At 27.3% G+C, this 23,550-nt stretch overlaps 3 protein-coding genes across 5 annotated transcripts in view; 1 reads left to right on the forward strand and 2 right to left on the reverse strand.

Annotated features, from left to right (window-relative positions):
• LOC111034250 (anaphase-promoting complex subunit 1) overlaps positions 1-5,312 on the reverse strand; it is an 18,321-nt gene extending 13,009 nt beyond the window's left edge. Inside the window, exons 1-7 of the mRNA XM_022315375.1 lie at positions 4,993-5,312; positions 4,780-4,938; positions 3,200-3,440; positions 2,821-2,915; positions 2,139-2,295; positions 808-941; positions 619-752 (exon numbers count right to left, since the gene is read on the reverse strand). Coding sequence (XP_022171067.1) covers positions 619-752; positions 808-941; positions 2,139-2,295; positions 2,821-2,915; positions 3,200-3,440; positions 4,780-4,938; positions 4,993-5,016 — 944 coding nt within the window. The 5' untranslated portion in view covers positions 5,017-5,312. The remainder of the gene's footprint in view (positions 1-618; positions 753-807; positions 942-2,138; positions 2,296-2,820; positions 2,916-3,199; positions 3,441-4,779; positions 4,939-4,992) is intronic.
• A 192-nt stretch (positions 5,313-5,504) lies between these two features.
• On the forward strand, positions 5,505-11,290 carry LOC111034258 (glycosylated lysosomal membrane protein B-like). The gene is made up of 6 exons (XM_022315385.1): positions 5,505-5,919; positions 5,997-6,248; positions 6,913-7,107; positions 8,163-8,387; positions 10,619-10,902; positions 10,971-11,290. Exons 1-6 carry the CDS (start codon positions 5,851-5,853, stop codon positions 11,137-11,139), a joined length of 1,194 nt encoding a protein of 397 aa, XP_022171077.1. The 5' UTR covers positions 5,505-5,850; the 3' UTR covers positions 11,140-11,290.
• Positions 11,291-12,362: 1,072 nt separating this feature from the next.
• LOC111034251 (mediator of RNA polymerase II transcription subunit 15) lies at positions 12,363-23,414 on the reverse strand. 3 transcript variants are annotated; one of them, XM_022315376.1, is made up of 13 exons: positions 23,264-23,414; positions 22,351-22,436; positions 20,848-20,877; positions 19,988-20,014; positions 19,023-19,066; positions 18,131-18,211; positions 17,854-18,060; positions 17,599-17,785; positions 17,338-17,510; positions 17,174-17,275; positions 16,770-17,009; positions 13,723-15,862; positions 12,363-12,802 (listed from the first exon to the last, which is right to left on the reverse strand). In XM_022315376.1, exons 2-13 carry the CDS (start codon positions 22,403-22,405, stop codon positions 12,723-12,725), a joined length of 3,366 nt encoding a protein of 1,121 aa, XP_022171068.1. In that variant the 5' UTR covers positions 22,406-22,436; positions 23,264-23,414; the 3' UTR covers positions 12,363-12,722. The 3 variants fall into 3 exon arrangements, with proteins under 3 accessions (XP_022171068.1, XP_022171069.1, XP_022171070.1); XM_022315377.1 differs by lacking the exon at positions 19,988-20,014 and having other exon boundaries at positions 12,691-12,802; positions 23,264-23,377; XM_022315378.1 differs by lacking the exons at positions 19,988-20,014; positions 20,848-20,877 and having other exon boundaries at positions 12,691-12,802; positions 23,264-23,377.
• Between the last annotated feature and the right edge of the window lie 136 nt (positions 23,415-23,550).

Below are 23,550 nucleotides of genomic sequence, written 5' to 3' on the forward strand. Positions count from 1 at the left end.
TAATAGACTGGTCATATGTATTATCTGAAGGGAAAACAAACAACATTTTTTATGGGTGACTGAACAGAATAAGGCTTAAGGGTTGCCTTAGACAGATATGGGTAGATAGGGATGAGACAGATCTTGCCAAAATCTCATAAGACACAAAGAAGACAACAAAGACAGAGATAAGTGAAGGGGAGTGGTAGAGGCAGCAAGTCTTTTGAAGAAGAAAAAGTAAACTGATCTTTAATCAAGTTAAAAGTTACAACATTATCTGTGTTTGCATTTTAGTTTTTTTTATGATATTTAAATTTTTTAGTAATTTTGCAAGTTATGTAAAAATTACAAATTAAAAAGGCTCTTAAATTGCAACCAAAAAAAGCTAACATTGGTTCTGTTGAGCACAGATTGTTTATGTTGAACCTGGGTCACACAGAGAAAACAAATAGTGAGGTAACATAGTCTTTAAAGTAAACACTCATTATTTCCAAAAATATTTTTATTTTACATACAATTTTAGATCATAAGAAATATTTAAAAAAAAAATATGTGAAAATTATCTTTCGCAAAAAATAAATACTTTTTAAGATAATGTGTGTTTATTGTTTACAGTTATAAGATTCACTCTGTACTTGCCTATCAGTTAAAAACCCAGAGCCAGCTACTAATGAGCTTGACATAGCATTAATTTGATTACTATTACTAGGAATATATGATGGATTTGTTGTTGTAGAATACATTGAATCTTGACCACACATAATATTGCATTCCTATTTATCAAGGATGAAAAAATAAAATGCATATTTATAAAATATAATACTTTACTTCAGTTGTAGGCTTCCTGATCTTCCATACACTATGTAGACCATTTAAAATGTCATACATTAAGCATATATTAAACTCAATACTGGTGAAAACTATAGTAGTCAAACAATCTCTGGCATATTGTAATACACTTCCTACAAAATTGAATGAATTAAATTTTCCATCCCATGTAATGCATAGTGATGGTTAGTTAATATACAATATTAGTAGTTTAACAATATTCAATTCATATTGTAGATGGTAGAATAGTAAGTAATAACCACAATGTAGAGAAGATATTTTAAGAGGACCTTATACCCGCATGTGTTGTCTCCGTCTTACAAGAGCGTAACATATCAAATTTTAAGTTTAGCTCAGTTAGCTTAAAAGTTAGAGTGAATTGACCTCTTATTAAAATTAAAGGTAAGATTATTACGTAGGACTATTACGATGGGCTTTTTATTAAATTTTAATTTTAAAGAGAGTATTTAAAAATTGTAAATTGTTTGTACAACTTAAAATACTCAGTAGTCCTACGTAATAATCTTACCTTTAATTTTAATAAGAGGTCAATGCACTCTAAATTTTAAGCTAACTGAGCTAAATGTGATCTGCTGACTTCAAATTTGGTATGTTACACACTTGTAAGATGGAGACAACACATGCGGATATAACAAACTTTTAATAACTAATATATAGTATATACGAGAGCCCAAGGTGGCATGCAAAAATATTTTGATGGCACACGAAAAATTAAAATATTTATATTATATATAAATATTATTTTTATTTTTAATAAAAGATAACATCACAATGAATGTATTAATATGTACAGTAATTAAATAATCGTTATTGAATGATAACTAGCCGTACGCTTATAATATGTACCTCTTTTCATAATTTAATAGCACACATGAAATACAAAAAAAAAAATGTAATTTTTAGCAAGTAGCGTCAAAATAATTTGCCACTCTTGGTCTATACCAAGGATTTTCAACCTTTTGGGATCCATAATTCATGTGATTTTGAAAACAATTTTAATAGCTCCCATTCAAATAACAATAAAATAAACAAATTTTTATTTTTTACTGTAGACACGGCTCCCTTGATAAAAATTGGTGACACCCCTGGGAACAACGCACAAGTTGAAAGCCTTTGTCCAGCAAGAGAACACCCTGGTTCTGTGCATGTATTCTGATGGTATAGAATTAGCTGAGGCAGTGAGTACTTATTTCTAATTGCCTTTGCTAATGGGTTGCAGTCTCTGTGAGAGTGACTGGTGAAGTTGCATATCGGGCCACGGCGTGTTCTCAAGCTGGATAGAAATAGATAATTTAAATATTAATAATTACCTTGTTTTAATAAGAACAGGGGCAAAACTTCTTTTAACGGTTGGCTCAATGAGTATATAGTAGGTAATGGTAAAGATTTTCCTGTCATATCAATAGGCACTTGACCTAAATCTCTTTCAATTAGTATGCCAAAACTTGTATTCCAAACGGATGTTACCTAAAATAATTCAAAATTTAATATTTATTGATTTATGACGATTAGTGCTTAAATTAATATAACTAAATCAATCAAATATGCTCTTAAAAACTGTATTTAAGAATTTGGTTTTATATTAATATAAGCAATATAGCAATATTTATTTATTTATTATTGGGTTAAATATAATTTAAAAAACAAATACACAGAAAAAAAGGGGGAAAAATTAGGTATGATTAAATAATAGTTAGGTAGGTAGACTTTAAATGAATCTGTTCAGCTGAGAAACTAATATTCTCCTATTAGAATTTGAACATTGCAAAAAAATATTTATTTTTAATTTCATGTAACTATTTAGTTTTTGCTTTGGCTACCAAATAATTCAATATGGAATATGCCATAAAAACCAAATCTGTCCTAAAAATTGTAAAATATGCTCTGGAAAATGTATTAATTAAGTCTTCATGAACATATTTTGTGCTTTCTTTGCAAAATGTTTACAAATCTGAGCCCTACTGAAAGTACTCACTTATTTCAATAACATACCTTAAAATATAATGGTGTATGCCAAACATCTCCTCCTTCAGAATATAAACTTATTTTTTTTGCATCAACTATACATATGCATGGAACAATTTTGTCTATAAAATAATATGTACAACTATTAAAAATGCATTTCAATTTAATTTATGTGAAAAAAAAGACACAAGGAGTAAAAGATGAAATATGGTAGAACTACAAGAAAATAAATCTAAAATAATAACTAGTAATCTAAATAGGTAATATTTACTCTCAAAATTAATTTCCTTTTACATTTGCTTATATATAATTAATATTTAATATTTGGCTTTACCATCTTAGTGGAGTATTAACAATACATATAATACCTCTACTAATTGATTTATTTATAAGTAATGGGATATACCTTCAGGTTTTATTTCACCATCATTTACTTCTGGTGAAACATTGAATTTACTCCATAAAGCATGTGTAACATTAGTTTCCATAGTATAAGTACAAATCAATGATCTACAGCTTGGAGTATAGTCTTCTTTATCAGCAGCCGATTTACAAGCATTTCCTCGGCTATGCACTACTACCTTACCAGAAACATATAATTCTTCTTCAGCTCCATCTTTTTCTCTCAAAATAAATTTTTCTTGCGTCTACAGTAAAAAAATTTCAGAGTTATAAAACTAAAAAATCTTAGGTGGACATTTTCTAGGTAGTTTGAAAAAAAAATATAATGCATAAGAAGTTAAACAATTATTATTAAAATAAATAAATAAACCATGATATGATTTTAAAAAGGCTCTATATTAAAAAATATTAAGAGTTCCTAGGAAACTAATTTTCTTGTTGTCTTTTATAGCGAAATGCAATAGAAAAATAGTGAACAAAGATCACAATCATATCTTTTTATCTTAGCAAAAATAATGGAAAGCAATTAGTTGACTCTGACAACTATCAAGCTGTCTTTCTTGTTCAATTTTTTTCCTGACAATCTTTATTGTACTGTTATTTATATTTTTAGTGTACTACATGTACTAATATACACACTTCTTTTAGATTCTGAGCAGAGTGATGAATGTAAAGATGTAACAAGGTGTAAGAAAAAAAATGTTGGTGTCTGTGTACACGATAAGTAGTAGGAATAATGCATTGATTTTCAACTTCAGTACTTTTTACGGTAGGAATTTGAATTCTAGTTGGTGCATTTGGGAGGTTAACATTTGAAATTTAAGTAATTTTTAAAGCGCTGGGAAAAACAGTGATTTTCAAGCAAAATCAGTTTTAGTTTTAGGTGTTACGCTAAAAAAAAAAAATACGGTAGAACTTGAAATTTCCACTAAATGTTTATATTAGCATTTTAAATACATCATACATTTTTCAAAATATTATGTCTTAACATTTTTTTGCTCTGTCAAAAAACTTAAAAATTTAATACAAGGTTCTTAGTAGAAATTACATCAAAAGTTAGAGGAAATCCACAATAATTTTAAAGCAGCAACTGAATTTCTAATTTGTTATAATATCTTAAAATCACAAAAATTGCAAATTATTTTGTTAGAAATTCATATAAATTTTTCTTTTAAAATATAAAATTTAAAAATTTAATAAAAGATTCCTCATAAGTTTTTCTACCTTGAACAAAAAAAAATTACTGCCGGAAAGTTAAGTTAAATTAATTATTTTGTGAGCATTTGAAGTTTAAATTTTTGCAACATTGGATATTATTCACCCCTGAATTCTCATGAAACAATTACCTTATTTTATTTTTATTCAAAAACAAAATACTTCAGACACTTAAAATGCTCACCAAATGTTTAAATTATAATTTTCAATAGATTTTAACTAGTCATGGGCTGTTTATGAACTGTTGAAAGAGTTACATGGTTTACTAACAAATTATTTTACTTCCTAAGCCTAGGATTTTATTTTGCGTTATTAAAGTAATTGTTTCATTGAAGTTAGCTTATCCAATACAATAATAAGAATACTTACATGTGTATTATTTGAAGTGTCCAATGACAGATCAGTTATTGTTTTTGACAAAAATTCATCAGCATGGAGTTCTGGTCGATCGTAATATCCAACTGATGGAGTATTCACTTCACCAATGAATCTATTTTTTACATGTTGCCGCCCAAAAGGTATGAACACCTGAAATTATTGATATTAATACCCGGTAGATGTAAGATTTCATGAATTACTTACTTGTGGATTGGTGGCGGCTAACATTGTGTTATATTCATCCAGATTTAAAGCATTCGAAATAATCGGAAACAAATATGGATAGTCTACAATAGCAATACGGCCAACGGGTTTTTAATGCTCAGAAATAATGCAAAATAAAAAGCAGCAATCAGCGTCCCGCGATAGAATACTAATCAACAGATTCCTTGACTTGACTCACTAGACCTAAGTAGTCAGTTCTAAACATTATTTAATGACTAGAACAAGGGATTTGTATTTAACTATTAGCTTTATTATTTAGTGATATGGATCGATAATCACGTTTTTCGAAATTTGAAATTACGGAATTACCGGGGATTATCAGCATTGTATGATAAGAAAACAAAATAATAACAATAAACATTTGACAGTGTGACCGTGTGTAAGATAATAATATTGTCCAAACGGTCTTGGAAGGGGAATAAGTGGATTTTATACGGTTTAAATATTTGATAATAACAACAATAACATAATATCGTATATATACATAGTAGAAGCTGCAGCTGCAGCTGGCGGTCACGCAACAACCGTAACACTTTTGTTCGAACTCGAGATGCCCGAATGCGTCTTCCATTATCGGTGTTTGGCTGCCCAATGACGGTTACAATTCCAATTGAATGAGTAAACATAATACAAATTACAAATATTAATAGAACAATAGGTGATACAGGTCGAGTTATCGCTGTTATTATTGTTTTTGTTCGTTTTCTTCCTTCCAAACAACCAGTCCGAATTCATTTTTAGTTATCGCGATTTCGAATTTGTGCCGTGTAACTATTTGTTCAGCAGTCGCTTTAGTGTGTTCTGTCCGTTTTTTTCCATTTAAGTACATTCGGGAAAATGAAAGCGCTTAAGACCATTCTGTTCGCTATGACGGTATTCACCACATCTGTGGTGGCTGATAGAAAGGTAACTTAACCAACAGCTCTAATTTAAGGATCTTGTTATTGTAACAATAAATAAATTAAATGTTTTTAATTTAATAGCTACACACTGAATTTAATCCCGGATGTCAGATGGAGGATCATTGTTCTAAATTGTCAAAACTTACATATATACGGGCTGATGGTGATAACGATACTATTCATTTTGTATTGGACGCCACATTAAAACCATCGCTGGTCGTTATAATAACCAACAGAGATGCAGTTATTCAAGTGAACTATACTTCAGAGACGGAAAACAGCATCAATTTTACAGAAACTCCGCTGTATACGTTTGCATCAGTCTTCAATAATGTAAGCTAAAATTCCAAATTTAACGATTCACTACAGTAAATTTTTATTTTTTAAGTTACTATATTTACGTTTCTTTAGGTACCCTATCTGTCTTTAATATGTTTACCATTGTTTTTCAGTCTATAATTATATTTTTTTTATTTGTCTACTAATTTAGTTTTGAAAATTGTATTACAATAGTTATTGATGATTTGTTATTTTTATTTCATTAAGTATTTATTAAGGTATTTTTAGAACCCAAGGATTTTGCAATTTAGTTTTCGTAACTTAAGTCTTTGAATTTATAAACTTATAATAATGTTAGACATTTTCTTATATATGAAATTTGAAATTGTTGCTTCATGATTTAATTTAAATAATCAAATTAATCGCATTACTTCTAAGTAGATTGCACGCACTTAATAACAGCTATTAGATCATAGATATTAGATAGTAAATAATGTTTAAAGTCTGTGTACATAACAACCAATACATATAAAATAAAAAGGTACATGGATCAGACTTTTTAATTGAAACTGTATCTATTAACATTATTTTAAATATTATTTTGGATATATATCTGTTCAAAATCATTTACATATGTTGCTAAAAATGTTTAGGTTTATTATTTGTATAATACAAATTAAATGAAAAGGTTTATTTATATACTTTATTTTACTTTTAGTTGTATGAGTTCAATGATGTTAATGATACAGCTAATATGAAAAATGCTGATAATTTCATAAAAATGGATTTCAAGACTTTTAAATGGAATACAACCCAATCAATAAACAATAATAACGAATCTGTAGAGATTGTTCTATCTACTAATTCATATAGAGGGCCAGGCATTAACAAAACTGGTATTGTATCTATTACGGTAAGAACTTATGAAGTTGGCCTTGGGCTCATTTATGAATAAAATTAATTGGTGATAAAAAAATGTATGAACCGTATGACAATTTTCAATTGACTATTTATTAATTTTAAAATTTAATAGCACAAACCGTCAAGTTGTTTAATTTTAATGAAGGTACCTATTGTGCGAAAAGATATCACAAAAAAAAAAAAAACATAAATAGAACAAATATACTCATGTTATATTATTAATCAATTAATATTTTTATATAAAATTGAATGTCTTGCCTAAATTAAAAATCTCACATTATTACTCTTATTTTTTATTCACAGTACAGCAATAACTACTAGCTCACAACCTAATTTACAGCATTATTTAAACACTTATTAAAAATTAGCTATTCAATTTTTCATATTTAGCATAAATTAGCTCAATACATTTACTCAATTTAAAAAGAAATATCAAATTTTAAAAATAATATTAATTCCAATGTGATGAAACTTCTATGAAAAGATTTACTGGCCATCATACTCGAGTACATTTGTTGTGAGTCATCGTTGCGCTGAGAAAATTAAGATTTCAATTAAATTGAAAAATTAAAATTCTAATTTACCATTTGGGTGTACTTTCAAAAGATGCTAAAAAACAATGAAAAGTTTAAATGTTAAGCTGATCAAATTTTAGTACATTTAACAGCAATGTAAATAATGGAAATTAATGTCATCCACAGTGAAAATTTTAATAGTTACCTTTATTTTCTTTAATCATTTTGGTTATTATATTAAAGAAATCCAAGAAGATATCCAATTGAATTTTTTTTCGAACCTACCTAAACCAAATTTATTGTTATAATAATTATAGCTGTTATAATTTTTAAATTAAACTAATTGGCCGTTACAAATTAGTGTTTTCAGTTTATTTTTTTTATTCATATTCTGTAATAGTTAAATTTAAATTAATTGAATTTTTGATTTTAGATTAAATAAAATTGTCTAAATATTGCGATATATCTACTTAATAAGTTATAATTTTTGTGTTAGTTTAAATGTTAAGATAAGTATTTTATTTATTTTTAGTTAAAAGTATACGGGAAAAAAGATACTGGATCAAAGCTGCCACATCTTGTCCATACTCCCGATTCTGGAGAACTAACACTTACTCTTAATAATTTGAATACAAATTTTACAAAATCACGCTTTGCAGTTGAGCTACTTACTAGTAGCTCTTTTCCATTCAATAAGTCTGAAGAATTATCAAGCAATACATTTTCAGATGATAAACTAGCTGGTGGCACATTTTTAGTAAGTTGATAAAATATGATTATTATTATATTCAGAATTTATAAGCTATAAAACAGTATAATATACTTGTGACTTTTACAACACAGATACAATTAAATGGAACATAAATAATTTTTATGATGATAAAAAATATAAATACAAACATGAAATTTATAACACAATTATTATGACTTGTATTGACATAATCTTTGTGTTACCAAATTGTATTTAGTTACTTTACTAAGAAAAAATGTAAAAAAATTGTATTTTACCTCCCATTGAGTAGTACAGGATAAATAATTTCCCTTCTTAATAACTATCAGAAAAAGTTTTTGTATAGTTCTTATAATGCTTATCAAACTTAATCATTGATAGGAGTCAAGTTATATTGAATCGGTGTTATTTTGTTTGTGCAAAAAACTGTTTGTAACGTATTTATGAAATTGCTAGGAAAATTGTTTCCCACGAGTGACCAAATAAGTTAATATCAAATATTATATAAACTGTTATTTATTTTATTTTTATCAAAATCTAAAAAACTACAATTTTGTTTTAAAAGGAACTGAATATACCATACATAATTTATGTAGTTTAAATCAATCGATTGTACAACAAAAATAAATATGAATAGGAAAATTTTTACCCCTCACACCTAAGTATTAAAATATTAAAAGAAACCCAACCAATAGCAGATTAAAATAATTCTTTATTTCACATAAAATATTTTACAATACCTAATTATTGAAGTGTGATAATTGATCATTTTTTTTTTTAGTCAATTAATTCTAAAATATTCTTTCATAATTAATTTTAAATTAGTCTGTACATTTTTATGCTTCAATCATATGCAATTTAATGGTTCAATTATCTTAAACATTACATCTTGGTTGTTAAAAAAAATATAGTAAGTGTCATTAATGCAGTTCATAATTTATCATTCATGTTATTCTGTAATGCTACATTTGCTTAACACCTTCTACAGTCATATTATTATTATATGATAAATCGAGTAATTGGGTCATTAATAATGTATACTCCCATGTACCATGTTTATAATATATACCTCGATATATACACAGTAAAAAATGAATGGTATCCCATAATTGATATTTATGTTTAATATACCTGATTAACCATGATGTATATTTATTTTAAATAATGTTCTTGATTATAGCCCATTAAATCTTTATGACGAGTAAAAGTGTACTACCAAAAGTCTAATATGAATTGGTTGCAACATATGTTTGAAACCTTTAGAATGCTCGTTTGTGCCTGATTATTAATAGTGCTACAATTATTTTGCATATAAATATAATTATAATTTTTCATCCAATTTTATTGAGGTAGTAATTTTTACTCTGACTGAACATCAAAGCTTGTCCTGTTATGATTGAAAAACTCCAATTTTTAGTACTGCATATAAACCATTATTAATAGTACATGGTGTCCCATGAGGTTATATCCATTAGCCGTAGAGAGGGACTGTCGCCCAGATAAAAACTGGTTTTTTGCTATTTTACCTTTAAATTAATGAAATTATTGAAAACCAAATGTTGAAAGGTCAAAATGTTCGGAAAAATAAACTACAAAATGGATATCTTAAATTGTTTCAAAAATAAAAAAGTAAAAATAAATTTTTTTAACTTCTTTACCAAAAAATTTAATTAAATGAAAAAATATATATATTGTCTCTGTGAGTCTAATAACAAAAAGAATATATATTTATATTTATATAAAATATTATAATATTTTTTTTTTGATATTTTTGTTACCTCGGGAGATATTGCGTAATGGGTAAATCCTCCCGGGACTCCCTGATATTGATTATTTTATTTCCTCACCCTGTGTATACATATTAAATAGATTAATATTCTTCTAAAGAATTAGTTATAATTGCAGGATGTATTGGTTATGTTTGATAAAAAAAACTTTATTATTGATGAACGTCAGATTTTAATTAAATGAACATGCATGGACATGTTTAGACATTTGTATAATTGTATTCTCAACATTTCGTATATATATGAATAGTATATTTTTTATATGTTTTTATCATATGTTGTAATGTAAATTTTAAAGAAAAGCTATCTATATCTATGTACAGGTTATAGATAACTTTCATTATAACATTGATATAATTGTATTAATTATGTTAAATGTAAACATAAAATTTTATGCATTTTAAGACCAAGCAAACAAATAGTTCAAATCATCTTTATTTATAATCGTCTTATATCTTGTGAATTTTTCAGAACTATTTGTTGAATGCAAAAGGAGATGTGGAAGGAGGTGGTTTTCTGAGTTGGAAACCAGTAGTATATAAAGCAGAAAATACACATGCATTGAATTCTTCTTCCACAATTCAGTACGATGTTCATGATTATCCCTTTGAAATCGATTGGATCAACACCCCTTTATATAAGATGTACGGGAATTCACTATTTGGCAACAATTCTCAGTTTCTTTTGAAGTCAATTAATGTGTCTTTTGGACAGCCCAATGATGAATTTTATGCAAAATCTAACTATACCTATTGGTAAGTTATACATTTTTATTTTTTGATTTACCAAATGTAATTTTTTAAAAAAACATTTTTATTTTCAGGACCTTTTTAGTAGGAATAGGTACACCTCCTCAAACAATTTTGGGTTTTCTCGAGTTGTCAATCATCGCTAGTCTTCTATTAATGTTGACTATAACTATGATTCTTATATTTTGTATTTTTATGCGTTGGATGTCTAGTAAACGTAACTCCATAATTTATGGTCAATGAATTTTGATAAGTGCCTATTATATTTAACACAGCTTACTAATTTAGCAAAACTGATGCTCAGATTCTAATCCCCTAAACAAAGTATGTTTCGATTTTATTTTATTGTTCTGAAGTTTTGAGCTAGTCTTATATATTTTAAGAAGATTTCTGACAATTGTGATTATGATAAAAATCATTCCAAATTTAATTTATTGTTGCTCATAATATGACAATCATTTTTCAATATGTACATAATTTTAACATTTCATAGTGTAATTATTTGTAAATTAATATTGCAGATATATATATATATTATCTTATATTAAACAATCTTTGATAAAATTAAAACAATTGTAATGTAACTGTAGATTATAATTATTTATTATTTGACATGTATAACTCGTTTAAATAAGGAGATTTATTCATTTAAATACTTTATTCTAATAATTATTTTAATTTTAAGTATTATACAAGCTATTGTTAATTAATAATAATTTATACATAAATGAAAGTCATTTGAAAATTGTATTGATCTATTGATAGAATTCATAAAATGTATGCATGATTAATTTGTATTGGAGTTTCTTTTCAATTTTATTTGGAAAGGTTCCATAGAACATGTTAACTATATAAGACTTATTCAAGAATATTGTTTAATTTGTAATTTTAATGGTTTTTGAAGTTAAATATTGTTCATATTGTTTATCTTCTTTAATACATTCATTGATTTATTTGATAAAATAAAATTTGTATTTATACATGATTGTGCAATATCAACAAATTTTTTACCTTGTAGTTTATATTTTTACACTACATAAGTGTGAAATCATCTTAAATGTTAATTTTGTATTATCATGTAAAAAATACTTCAGTAAATATTGTGATAAAGGGACTGAAAAAAAAACTAAGTATAAATCAATGGATTTTATATAATTATTTTTGTATTCACTTATTCATATTTTTGTTTGTTAACTTAAAATATATATTTTCTGATGATTAATTACAACTTAAATATACTTAAAAAATGGTAATTTACTATTACCCCTGCTTAATATAAGTTATTATCTTATACACTTAATTAAATACTATTTTCTATTATAATAATATATTTTATTTTTATATTGCATATATGTAAATGCTTGTAACTTATTCAGCTCACTTATAATAAATTTGTATTCCTGCCAAAAACTGAGAATTATATGCTTATTATACACAAAATGTTTAATTAGAAAAGAGACCGAACATAATTTCACTTTTGTTTTAATTAGAAACAATTGTATACAGTAAATATATTTTTTTAAATACATTATTTGAAATTACAAAATAATCAGGCTACACAAATTATGTTACCAATATAATGAAAAACTCAGATAGCTCATAAGTTGAGGGAAAAATAAAACAAGATTTTGTTAATTAAAACCATTGCCCATAGTATATTCTAAATCTAAAAAATGTTTTTCTGTAAATAATCTGATTAAATCATTTTAAAATTAATATTCTTTCAATATTGTAGTATGATACAAATTCTAGTCCTTTTTTTTAAACTTAGCACAATAGATTCATAATGAAATATAATAAAAAAAAATTTAACATTTATAAATATATTATTGTGAAACTTCATCGAGTTTTGCTGAAGATGGTTGGGGCGGAACTGTTTCTTCTTGTTCAGCCAGTTTTTCATGTGCTATTGACAAATAAATGTAATAATAAAAAATAGTTAAAAATTAAATAGATTTTTACAATTAATTAAACTATAATTCACTAGAGGGGAATTATGGTAAAATATTATCTTCTTTTATTTCTGAGGAAAATACAAATCATATCTAATATAATCCTATAATTTAGTCAAAATCAACAATTCATGTTTGAAGATGAATTTAGCTGAAAATCAACATAGATATTTACAGCTTTTCTGGGTAAAAATATCAATAGCCAAATTAATGTATATTCATGGAAAGAGGTAATAACGTAATATTACTTATTATAAAGGATATCATCATAATTTTGTAATATTTTAGTTCAAACTTTAATTGTGTTGAAACCAACTATTCTATCCCAACATTTCTTAACTGCATTCACTAAAATAATATATTTTATTTAACCCTAACATTTTTCTTAGAATACTGTAACATGTGTTTAAGCATTATAACACATTACTCTTTTAAAGATTTCACTAATTGATATAAACATTTAACCTAAAGAAGAATGCTTGCAGTTTTTATTAAGTATGTTTAACATACCAAATATACAATATACGATGGGTATGCAAAAACAAAATGTAATAATATTAAATGTTTAATGTTTATGGTAGGGATAAGTCGGATAAGATATAGATTATATTTCAAATAATTGTAATAAAAAAAACTTTACTACAGTAGTTTGAAAATAGAATAACAAAACTGTATTTACTTTGAAATAGCAATAGAAAGTTAGTTTGATTGTTAATTATAATTTATAAATAATGCACAATTATTTTAATACATATAATCCATACATAGATGTTAACATGGTTAAGTTTAAAAAATTTGGTAATTTATTTATAAGCATGTTAAAGTCATGATTTTATTTAACTTTTGTGATACCTAAGACATCATGCTCAATTACCTGTGTTTGGTTCAGTAGATTTCACTTCGTCAATTAATTGCTTATTTTCATCATTTGGTTTTTCAGATGGACCAGACATTGAAGGTGCATTATACATATTTTCAAGCGGTGGTTGATTTGCATCTTGATTAACAGTACCTATTTGTTGAGGATATGCTACACGTGGAGGTGGCGGCGGATATTGTTGATAAGGCGCTTGATGATAGTATGGATGGGGTGTATACTGAGGATATGGTTGTGGAGGGTATGTGTAAGGCCTGGGTGGCATTGCTTGAGATGAATAAGGTTGCTGTTGTGGATATGGAGGAAATCCAGTTGATGGAGTTGACGATGGTGCGCCTTGAGAAGGAGGGGGAATTTGAGGCGGCTGCATCATACCTGAATGTGGATGTTGTGGAGGAGCAGCATTTGAAGGAGCTTGATTTGGTGAATATACATTTGGAACATTAACTTGAGAGTTCTGCGAAAGTTGAAATGAAGGCACTTGAGTGTAAGACTGTGATAATGCTGGGTATTGTTGAGTTGAAGGAGCAGAATAAGCTTTAGGTTCGGGTAATTTTGGCGGTGATTCTGTAGTTGATGAAACAACATTTGAAGGTGAGTCTGATCCTAATGCTGGTGGAATAGAAGGTGGTGGCGGCACCATGACTGGAGGGGGCTGTGGTTGAGATTGTGGTGGTTGCAGTTGAGATTGTGTTGGTTGCAATTGAGGCTGTGGTGGAGGCGGTTGTGATATTTGCACTTGAGTCTGTTGAGTTTGTAATTGTTGAGGAAGTGAAGACTGCAATTGTTGTATCTGCGGGGAGGGTAATTGTTGTGCCTGTGGCTGTGGAGATTGTTGTTGCGGAGGTGTTTGAATTGATGGAGGTTGTACGGAAGGCTGTTGTTGTGGAGTTAGTGGCTGCTGTTGAAGTTGAGTCTGTAAAGAATTTTGCTGGGGATTATGTGGCAGTGAAGGATGTTGTTGGGGAGGATGTGGTTGTAAAGGCTGTTGTTGAGGCGGATGTGGTTGTAAAAGCTGTTGCTGCGGAACATTTGACTGCAAAGGTTGTTGTTGAGGAGGATTTGGCTGTAAAGACTGTTGTTGTTGAGGAGGATTTGGCTGTAAAGGCTGTTGTTGTGGAGGATTTGGCTGTAAAGGCTGTTGTTGTGGAGGATTTGGTTGTAATGACTGTTGCTGAGGAACATGTGGCTGTATAGGTTGTTGCTGTGGAGTATGTGGCTGTACAGGTTGTTGCTGTGGAGTATGTAACTGCAAAGGTTGTTGTTGAGGAGAACTTGGCTGCAAATGTTGTTGCTGAGGAGAATTTGGTTGCAAAGGCTGTTGTTGAGAAGGTTGTGGCTGTAAAGACTGTTGCTGTGGAGTTTGTGGCTGTAGTACATTTGACTGCAAAGGTTGTTGTTGATGATGATTCAGTGACTGCAACTGTGGTTGAGGAGAGTGTTGTTGTTGAGACTGCGGAGAGACTTGTTCTGGGGTTTGTTGCTGTGGTAATTGTTGAAACGAACTCTGTGGCTGCATTAGTTGTTGTATATCCGGCTGAGCCTGTGGCAATTGCTGTAATGAAGGTTGTGCTTGTGGCAATTGCTGTATTGAAGGCTGTGTTTGTGGCAATTGCTGTAATGAAGGTTGTGCTTGTGGCAATTGTTGTAACGATAGCTGTGCTTGTGGCAATTGCTGTAACGAAGACTGTGCTTGTGGCAATTGTTGTAACGATGGCTGTGTTTGTGGCAACTGTTGTAATGTAGACTGTGCTTGTGGCAATTGCTGTAATGTAGACTGTGCTTGTGGCAATTGCTGTAATGTAGACTGTGCTTGTGGCAATTGCTGTAATGAAGACTGTGCTTGCGGCAATTGTTGTAATGAAGGCTGTGGCTGTATAAGTTGTTGTTGAGGCGATTGTAGAGATTGTTGAGAAGGCTGAGGCTGCAGAGGTTGTGTTTGAGCTAATTGCTGATGAAATTGTGACTGTGCTTGGAATTGTGGAGCTTGTTGTGATTGAGTTTGAGCTGGCTGCTGTTCTTTCAATAATTGAGGTTGATGCGAAGGTTGTGGTGGAGAAGTTGTAATTTCTCCATTTTCCCTAGTTTCTGATACAAGTTGTTCAGATTTTGATGAACTGTCCGAAGTTATACCAGACTAAAAAAAAATAATATATATATATATATTAAATAATTAATAATACTAATAACTCATACACATTAACCATGCCTGTCTCAAAGAAATAATCGTTTTTTAAAGACAGTTATTTGTTGATTTTGTTATTCTAAAAATAACATAATTTCTGTTAATAACAATTAATATATTAGAGAAGACATTAAGACACAATATATAGATGGGCATAAATTAATTCAATGTAATCAGGAATGATGTACAATGATTCAATAGACAGAGTTAACAATTTGCCATTCAAGGATTTTTGAAGTAATTAAATAATGTTTGAATGTTTGATTAATAATCTAGCTATTAATTATTATTCACATTTCATACACATCAATTTAACATCAAATGTTTATAAAAAAATCTTGTCTAATTATATTTAATGTTATTAAATAGCTATAATAACAACTTATGAAAAACCATGTATTAAATTTACATAGCAGAAATTAGATCATCAATAGTTATAAAAAAAAAAGATCAAAAATGTCAAGATAGCTCAAAAGAAATTTAATTATTTGAAAATTACACAAAGTATAAAAAATGCAAATTATAAGCATTTGGCAAACTTTTTAAGTTTTGAAGTTTGTTTTCGAATTACAACAAAATAAGAAAATTGTATTTGTATATAAATTATTGTACTTTCTTCATTTTTTTTTTGTTTTCCTGGTGACTGAAAAGTACAATGAATTATTTTTATTCCCCTAAGTACCAACTATATCCAATTTGCAACCAGAAACCAACCATTCAAGTTGAAAATTTTTAACTTCCCAAGATTATAAACAGAAAACAAATATAAAAATATATATCTCATTGTAAAATCAATACATGTCTCTCAGAATCTAAAATGAGCTAAGTTAATTAAGATAATAATATTTCAATATTTTACCTCAACTTCCATATTTGAACTATCATCAGTGGTACTAGAAGCAACCACACACGATGAAGTATCTTCCTCAACAGATTGTACAGCTCCATTTTGTTCTAATTGCTGTTCACAATGTACTTTAGAAAATTCTTCAGGGGGTCCTGGTGGGCATACAGTTTTAGTTCGTTCTTTTTGCAATATCTCAACCTGGCGTTCTACCATTTTTTGAAATGCTTCCTCTGATACTGCTTGAACACAGTGCTTAAAAAATGTATAAAAAATATTATAAATTTACATTTAGAATTATATTGTTATAACAATGGTGTATGTATTATTGTTTTGTTATCTACCATAAATACACCACTGAGGGTCAATAATTAATCAATATGCGTATTACGCAATTAAAAATAATATATTAATAATACTTTTTTCAGTTCTTGTTGGAATGTGTCACTACATTCGATAAATTTTCTTTTTTTAGTATCAAATTTTTCTTCAATTTGTTGTAATTCTGCTTCCAATTTTTTCTACAATTATAAATCAATAATTAAAAGTCAATGTTATTAGTTATTTGTTAATAATTTAATACCTGATGCATAGTTAAGCTTTGAACCTGTCTCTTTAGAACTTGCATACGGGCAGTAGTGACCACGGAACGAACATCAGGGACGACACTATCAGAAAATATTTCATTAATCAATCTATGATTTCTTATATATCTAGCATAAGCTACGTGCTTAACACTGAATCCATCATCTTGATCTAAAATATTAAAATAATAATGTATAAGTAAACATTCAATAATACTACTAAATAATTAAATCAAAAATTTTAAATTATTTGAAAGTACCTTCTTCATCTTCAGCCGGTTGTATTTCAATTCTTCGGTCTGCTGCAGCTTGTTTACCACCTCCTGTTGATCTTTCATGTGGTTCTCTATCTTCTACTTGATTCAATTTACCTTTATTCTTTGCTTGTAGATAGGCTAAATAGGCTGGCGAAGTATGATATAACTTCATAGCTTTTTCATAGGTTAACTTAAATATATAAATATTAAAAATAAGTTATTAAGATTTAAAATAGAATCTTAACAATTATTTATTACCTTTTCTGATTCATAATCATCAATGTATTCTTGTTTGTTATCATCTGGAAGATCCCTCCACATTTGTCCAATAATTTTACCAATTTCCCATAACTTCAAATCAGGGTTACCTGCCTTTACTTGATCCCAAACTTTACGACTGTATCGCATGTATGGCATAAGAGGTTTTTCCGGTGGTTTGGGAGGTTTAATACCACGAGCATCCGCCTTTAAAATTATTAATATATGCAATACATTAATGAAAAAAACTATGTTAGGAAATGAGGAAATTGCTTACAGCAGCTTTTGATATTTTTTGTGGGTGAAATGCTGGATTTCCATGGCTATTTGGAATGAATGGACTTTGATTTTGATCTTTCTGTGAGTAAACATTGAATTAAATTAATATTTATTTATTTTATTTAACTCGTGCATTTAAATATCAAGTAAAGAAAACTTCAAAATGTTATACATTTTTTACTACTTTATAATTTACCAAATTTTAGAGATTTTGATGAAATTTGTCATATTTATAACTGTATTGCTCAGAAAAAATGAATCTATCACATCTTTAATACATTTTAACTGCTATTATAACAATTTATAAAGGACTGTAATTTTTCATCGTGTATAGAAACTGATAGAAGAAAAATTTCAAGTATACTGTTTTTTGTTTTTAAATTACAAGAAAAAAAAAATTATTTCATACATATTAAAATTGTATAAACAAATTTAAACATATTTTAAATTAAAATAACATTAAGTAATATAGTGAGTTGACTATTAAATACATAACTATTAAAGATCATAATATTTTTAATACAAATTATACAACTGTCTATGTTTTTTAATTACACTTATTACTCCAATTATAATTTTATTTTTGATTGATTTATCTTTCAAACAAATTTAAGTAACATCTATCCAATAAATAAAAGTTAATTTGTTAATCAAATTTTTATTTAACTTATCAACTTATTGACCATACATTTTTTGGTGCCCAACTTGTGAAGAAAGAACTCCCTCCTTGAGGGCAGTCTTTTTTTTCTTTTCATATAATTTATTGTAAAAATGGTACAAAAACAATGATTTTTTAACAAATTATAGAGAGTTCTATTTTTCTGAAATTTGCCTTTAGTGCACAATGTATTTATCTAACAATATCTTATACTAAATAGTCTAATACTTACAGATCCAGATAATTGGCTGGAACTTCCACCCGGTCTTAAACGTTCTGTAATATAGGTAATATGTTATATAATCTATTTATTTATTTATTAAAACTTGACCAGTTAACTTTTAATTTGATAAACAATACATTGTTATTCATAAATAAATCACTGACACAAATTATAATATTTACAATTTGTTTAGATAAATAATTAATTTAGCTTAAGACCTCAGAGTTGATGCAAAAATAAAAACCATTAGGTATAATATAATGTTTACACCAATAAAAAGGAAAATATACTTTTTTTTAGTCGTGATACAATTTAAAAAAAATTTAATTTAATTCAAATCATTATTGCTAAAGACACTTACACCAAAAAAAGTTACATTTTAGTACAGAAGGTTTAATTAAATTGTAATTGTTAAGATAAAAAACAATTTTTTCAATTTATTATGTGAATGTAAAAAATAGTGAACAATGAATAAAATCATTAAAATCATATTAATTTAACATTTCATGTAAGACTTTTACTATGTGTTAAAAATTATGTAATTTATAAAAAAAACTAATGCTGAACTAATGATTCTAAGCCTCTAAGATGGAAATAATTGACATATTATTACAAATAACATAGTCGTGCACGCGATTACATGCTGATAACATAGTTATAAAAAAACTGCTTTTAATTAAAAAGTCTAGTACTCTGGTTAGTTCTTAATACATAAAGCACAATGAATAACAAGTGATACTTGAAAAATATTTTCAACTATGTACAATATTATTAAGTAACAATTTTGTTTGAAAAGAATATTTATAATTAAAGTTGATTCATATATATATTTTTTCAATATCACTTGTTTCTAACCAATTTAAAAGAAATATTTATAAGTGTTAACCTACTTTTCTATCTAAGTATAAGTATCTAAGAAAGGTCATGCATATTAGTAACAGAATAAATTAAATAAGTAAATAAGACTTACTAACCATTTTGATAGGATCCCGTTTTAGTCGCTGAAAAAATTAGGAAACTATTCACACATTGTATTATTGGTTTTGAGGTAAAACATCCTCACTAATAGTTCATTTTAAAACATTATTTTTGCTCACATTAATTACAAAGAAGAATAAAATAAAATACTTGAATTAAATGTAAAATAAAGAAAAGAAGATCATTTAGAGTTTAGATTTTAATTATTTTATGCAATAAAAAGTATAAACCCTTATTAAACATGTTTATTAAAATAATTAAAATTAAAGCCAAATAGTCCTTTAAAAACTTAAATTTTTTATCGTGCACTGATTTATATCCACCACCATACTTCTTGCCACAAAAAAATGTTGAATATATTAGCTGTATACATTTATAAAATAAAACATAGTTATACAAGGCTTTTGGAAAAAAATACAACAAAAAAACTATTACTTTAAACATTAAATATTTTTTTAATTAAACTAATCAATATTCATACTAGTGTTTTTTTTTTACAATTTCAAATTCTATTAAACATATCAATCAATATTTTTAAATATCAAGATATTTATAAATGTCAGTATATTTTAGCATGCTAAATAATTAAATTTATTAAAGAAATAAAAACAAGACACTTTTAGGTGGGTATAGCTAATTAATATTAGGTATAATTTAAAAACCTTGTACACATATGTGAACATATATAATTAATATTTTGAAAAATGAAGATTTAATTGTGGGTACTCTTTAAATACCAAAAATAATTGTGAAAAATATTTTTGTAAATATTGTGATTTTTGGCATGTGTGCAAAAATGAGTGCATCTTAAACTTTATGTGGCTTTAGAAAATAATTAATAACGTATACAATTTACCTTTCAAAATGTTGAATGTGACTGGAGCACCTGTGGGCACACATTTTACAAGCTCAAATCCAAGAATTTAAAAAAAATCTAACTAAAAGTAGAATAAGACTAATACATGCAAAATTGCAGACTCAATTATAGAATCTATAAAAATGTTTAACATAATATAATCAAAGCCTGGCCAATTTAATAGAATATCATTATTTTTTGGAACTTTTAGAATTATGATTTCTGTTAATACTGTCCTTCTAGGAAAAATAAAAACAATATATATTTTGATTTTATGCTATCAGTATCTGATATTATACAGCTTTTCATCAGACTTGGTAAAACCAGGTGTTGATCATTAGATTTTTGTAAATTCAGGCATATGGTCTTAGTGGTTCATCATATACTTTGATGCGTTATAAGTTGATAATTTAACTCTGTAAATTTAGATTCTAAATTATATCTACTTCCAGAATTGCTGAAAAAGCTAGAGCAGCCAACTATATAATACAAAGTTTCTAACAGTAAACTAATTTTTTGACTGAATGAGTCAAGAAATCAAATTTATAGCTTCCATAATTTATTAACTTAAAATATTGTGTGACCAAACCTGAATGAAGCTATTTTTTTGTATTATAATCATGCTAAAAAAAAATGTTTTTTTTATCAAGTTTTTATAAACATAAAATAAATATAGGGCAATTCTTTAAAAAGCAATCACATTATTTTGACATGCATACAATTCTAATATTTTCTATTGTTCATATTATGTTTATTAGTAAAATAAATTATGATAAACTTAAGATTTGTAAATGGAAATTGTAAGGGCCACTTTACATGGATGTGTCTCATACACGAAATATTGTACATGTGTTTTTGGTTTACATTGATTAAGTTCATATGCACCATATCGTAAGTAAAAAGTGCCATCATTAGAGTTATATGAATAATTATACATCATATGAATTAAACCAATGTAACTGAAAAGCGCCTGTACAATACTCATTTATGTGAAATGGGCCTAATATATAACTTCATAATGCAAAGGCGTACCTTTCTACAGCTTTTTAAAAATAAATATTAAATGATATTTTTATAGCAATAGGTGATCAGTAAAATCGTAAGTAGTTGTTACATAAAAAAATATTAGAAACTAATCGAATGTTTTAGTTTCAGATTATGAAATACATATCATAGATTACCATTATGACAAACAAAAAAATTGAATACTAATAATGTTAGCATTGTATGTCTCCTAAATATTTTTTTATTCAAATAAATTAATGAATTTTCATACACTGTATAGTGTATACAAAAATGTTGGAATAATTATGATAATATTCCAGTATTAATTTTATAACCAAGTACCTATCTACAATCTACCTACATATGTAAAAAATTTAAATATAGGCTAATAATAACAATTAAATATAAAAACAATTTTCACTACATAATATAATATGCATTAAATTATTATGTATTTGATTAAAATAAAGGTAGATATCAATTTAATTAAACACTTACGAGCAGGAGACTGTTGATTTATGGCTATTTGTTTGTAAGTTGATGGAAGTGCCATGGCTCCAAATAATTATAAGATACTTCTTCTTCTATAATTTAGTCATAAAAATACAATTTATTAGTAGCAATGTTTTTCAAGTTTAAAGCCTATAAATATATTTTATTTAGTATTATTAATTGAAAAGACTGATTATCAAGTCTTACTGATACAATTCATTTCATATACATTAAATCGAGCATTAAATGTATAGAACCCATACTACAGACTGAAGTACATTAAAATCGATATTATTACATATTGTGTTAAGAACTTATCAAATAGATTATACACATTAGAAGTCAAATCTCCAAAAAAAATAAGTAGAACAAAAAAATGGCCAAATAAGTGACGGGAACTATTTTGTTACTTTTGCCATTACTGTTAATTAATCTTCATGATTTATATACACCTCCAAAAAATGGAGGTTCTTACAAATGATTTAATGACATTAGATTAATGAAAGTTTCTTATAATATATTTAATGATAGTTTAGTATAGCAGAATTCAGATACCTAGACCAAAGATGTAAGAGAAAAGGGAAAAGATTTTTACATTTTTGGACTAGTAACATAACTTTACCAATGGAAATTTAATAATGAACTTACATATTATCCTATATTAAATATATAGAATAATTAATAAATCACACACTTTACAGTTATATTATGACAAAATAGATATAATTTGTTGGCGATAGCATTATCGACAAGTTCTTAGAAATATAAGGAGTGGAACCCTTTTAAGTATAATATTGTATAATAACATTACTAACACCTATAATAATAAACTATGAAGGTAGAAGATTAAATCACAAAAAAAAATGTTGAATGTACACGGTAATATATTAGTCGTTCATGGATAATCAAATTCACTCACTATAACTCAGGATTGGACCCGGGCAGCTAAAATATTTAGTAATTCAGTGAGACAGTTGAAGCCGGTAGTCGCCCGCACAGACAAGTTGCAAATTTGCAAGTAATATAGCAAACTGCCAGCAGAGTCGGCAAACAGTCAGCTTCAGAGTTCGGAAACATCCACAGTAGGCGAGTTGAGAGGCATGCCGATTGCCGACATTTATTATGCATTTATGCTTCGCTTGTAATTCAAGTTTTTATCACAATCACACATCAACAATGGTAACAGCCAAACAACCAACAACACAA

Source organism: Myzus persicae, unplaced genomic scaffold, assembly GCF_001856785.1.
Source record: "Myzus persicae strain clone G006 unplaced genomic scaffold, MPER_G0061.0, whole genome shotgun sequence".
NCBI lineage: Eukaryota > Metazoa > Arthropoda > Insecta > Hemiptera > Aphididae > Myzus > Myzus persicae.

Coding starts and splice junctions, on each gene's coding strand:
- LOC111034251 (XM_022315376.1), bottom strand. CDS start 22,405: ATGGCACTTCCATCAACTTACAAACAAATAGCCATAAATCAACAGTCT. Junction 19,067..19,987: donor AACGGGATCCTATCAAAATG/GTTAGTAAGTCT, acceptor CCTATATTACAG/AACGTTTAAGACCGGGTGGA. Junction 17,276..17,337: donor AAAGCTTAACTATGCATCAG/GTATTAAATTAT, acceptor TTATAATTGTAG/AAAAAATTGGAAGCAGAATT.
- LOC111034258 (XM_022315385.1), top strand. CDS start 5,851: ATGAAAGCGCTTAAGACCATTCTGTTCGCTATGACGGTATTCACCACA. Junction 5,920..5,996: donor CTGTGGTGGCTGATAGAAAG/GTAACTTAACCA, acceptor TTAATTTAATAG/CTACACACTGAATTTAATCC. Junction 6,249..6,912: donor TTGCATCAGTCTTCAATAAT/GTAAGCTAAAAT, acceptor TTTTACTTTTAG/TTGTATGAGTTCAATGATGT.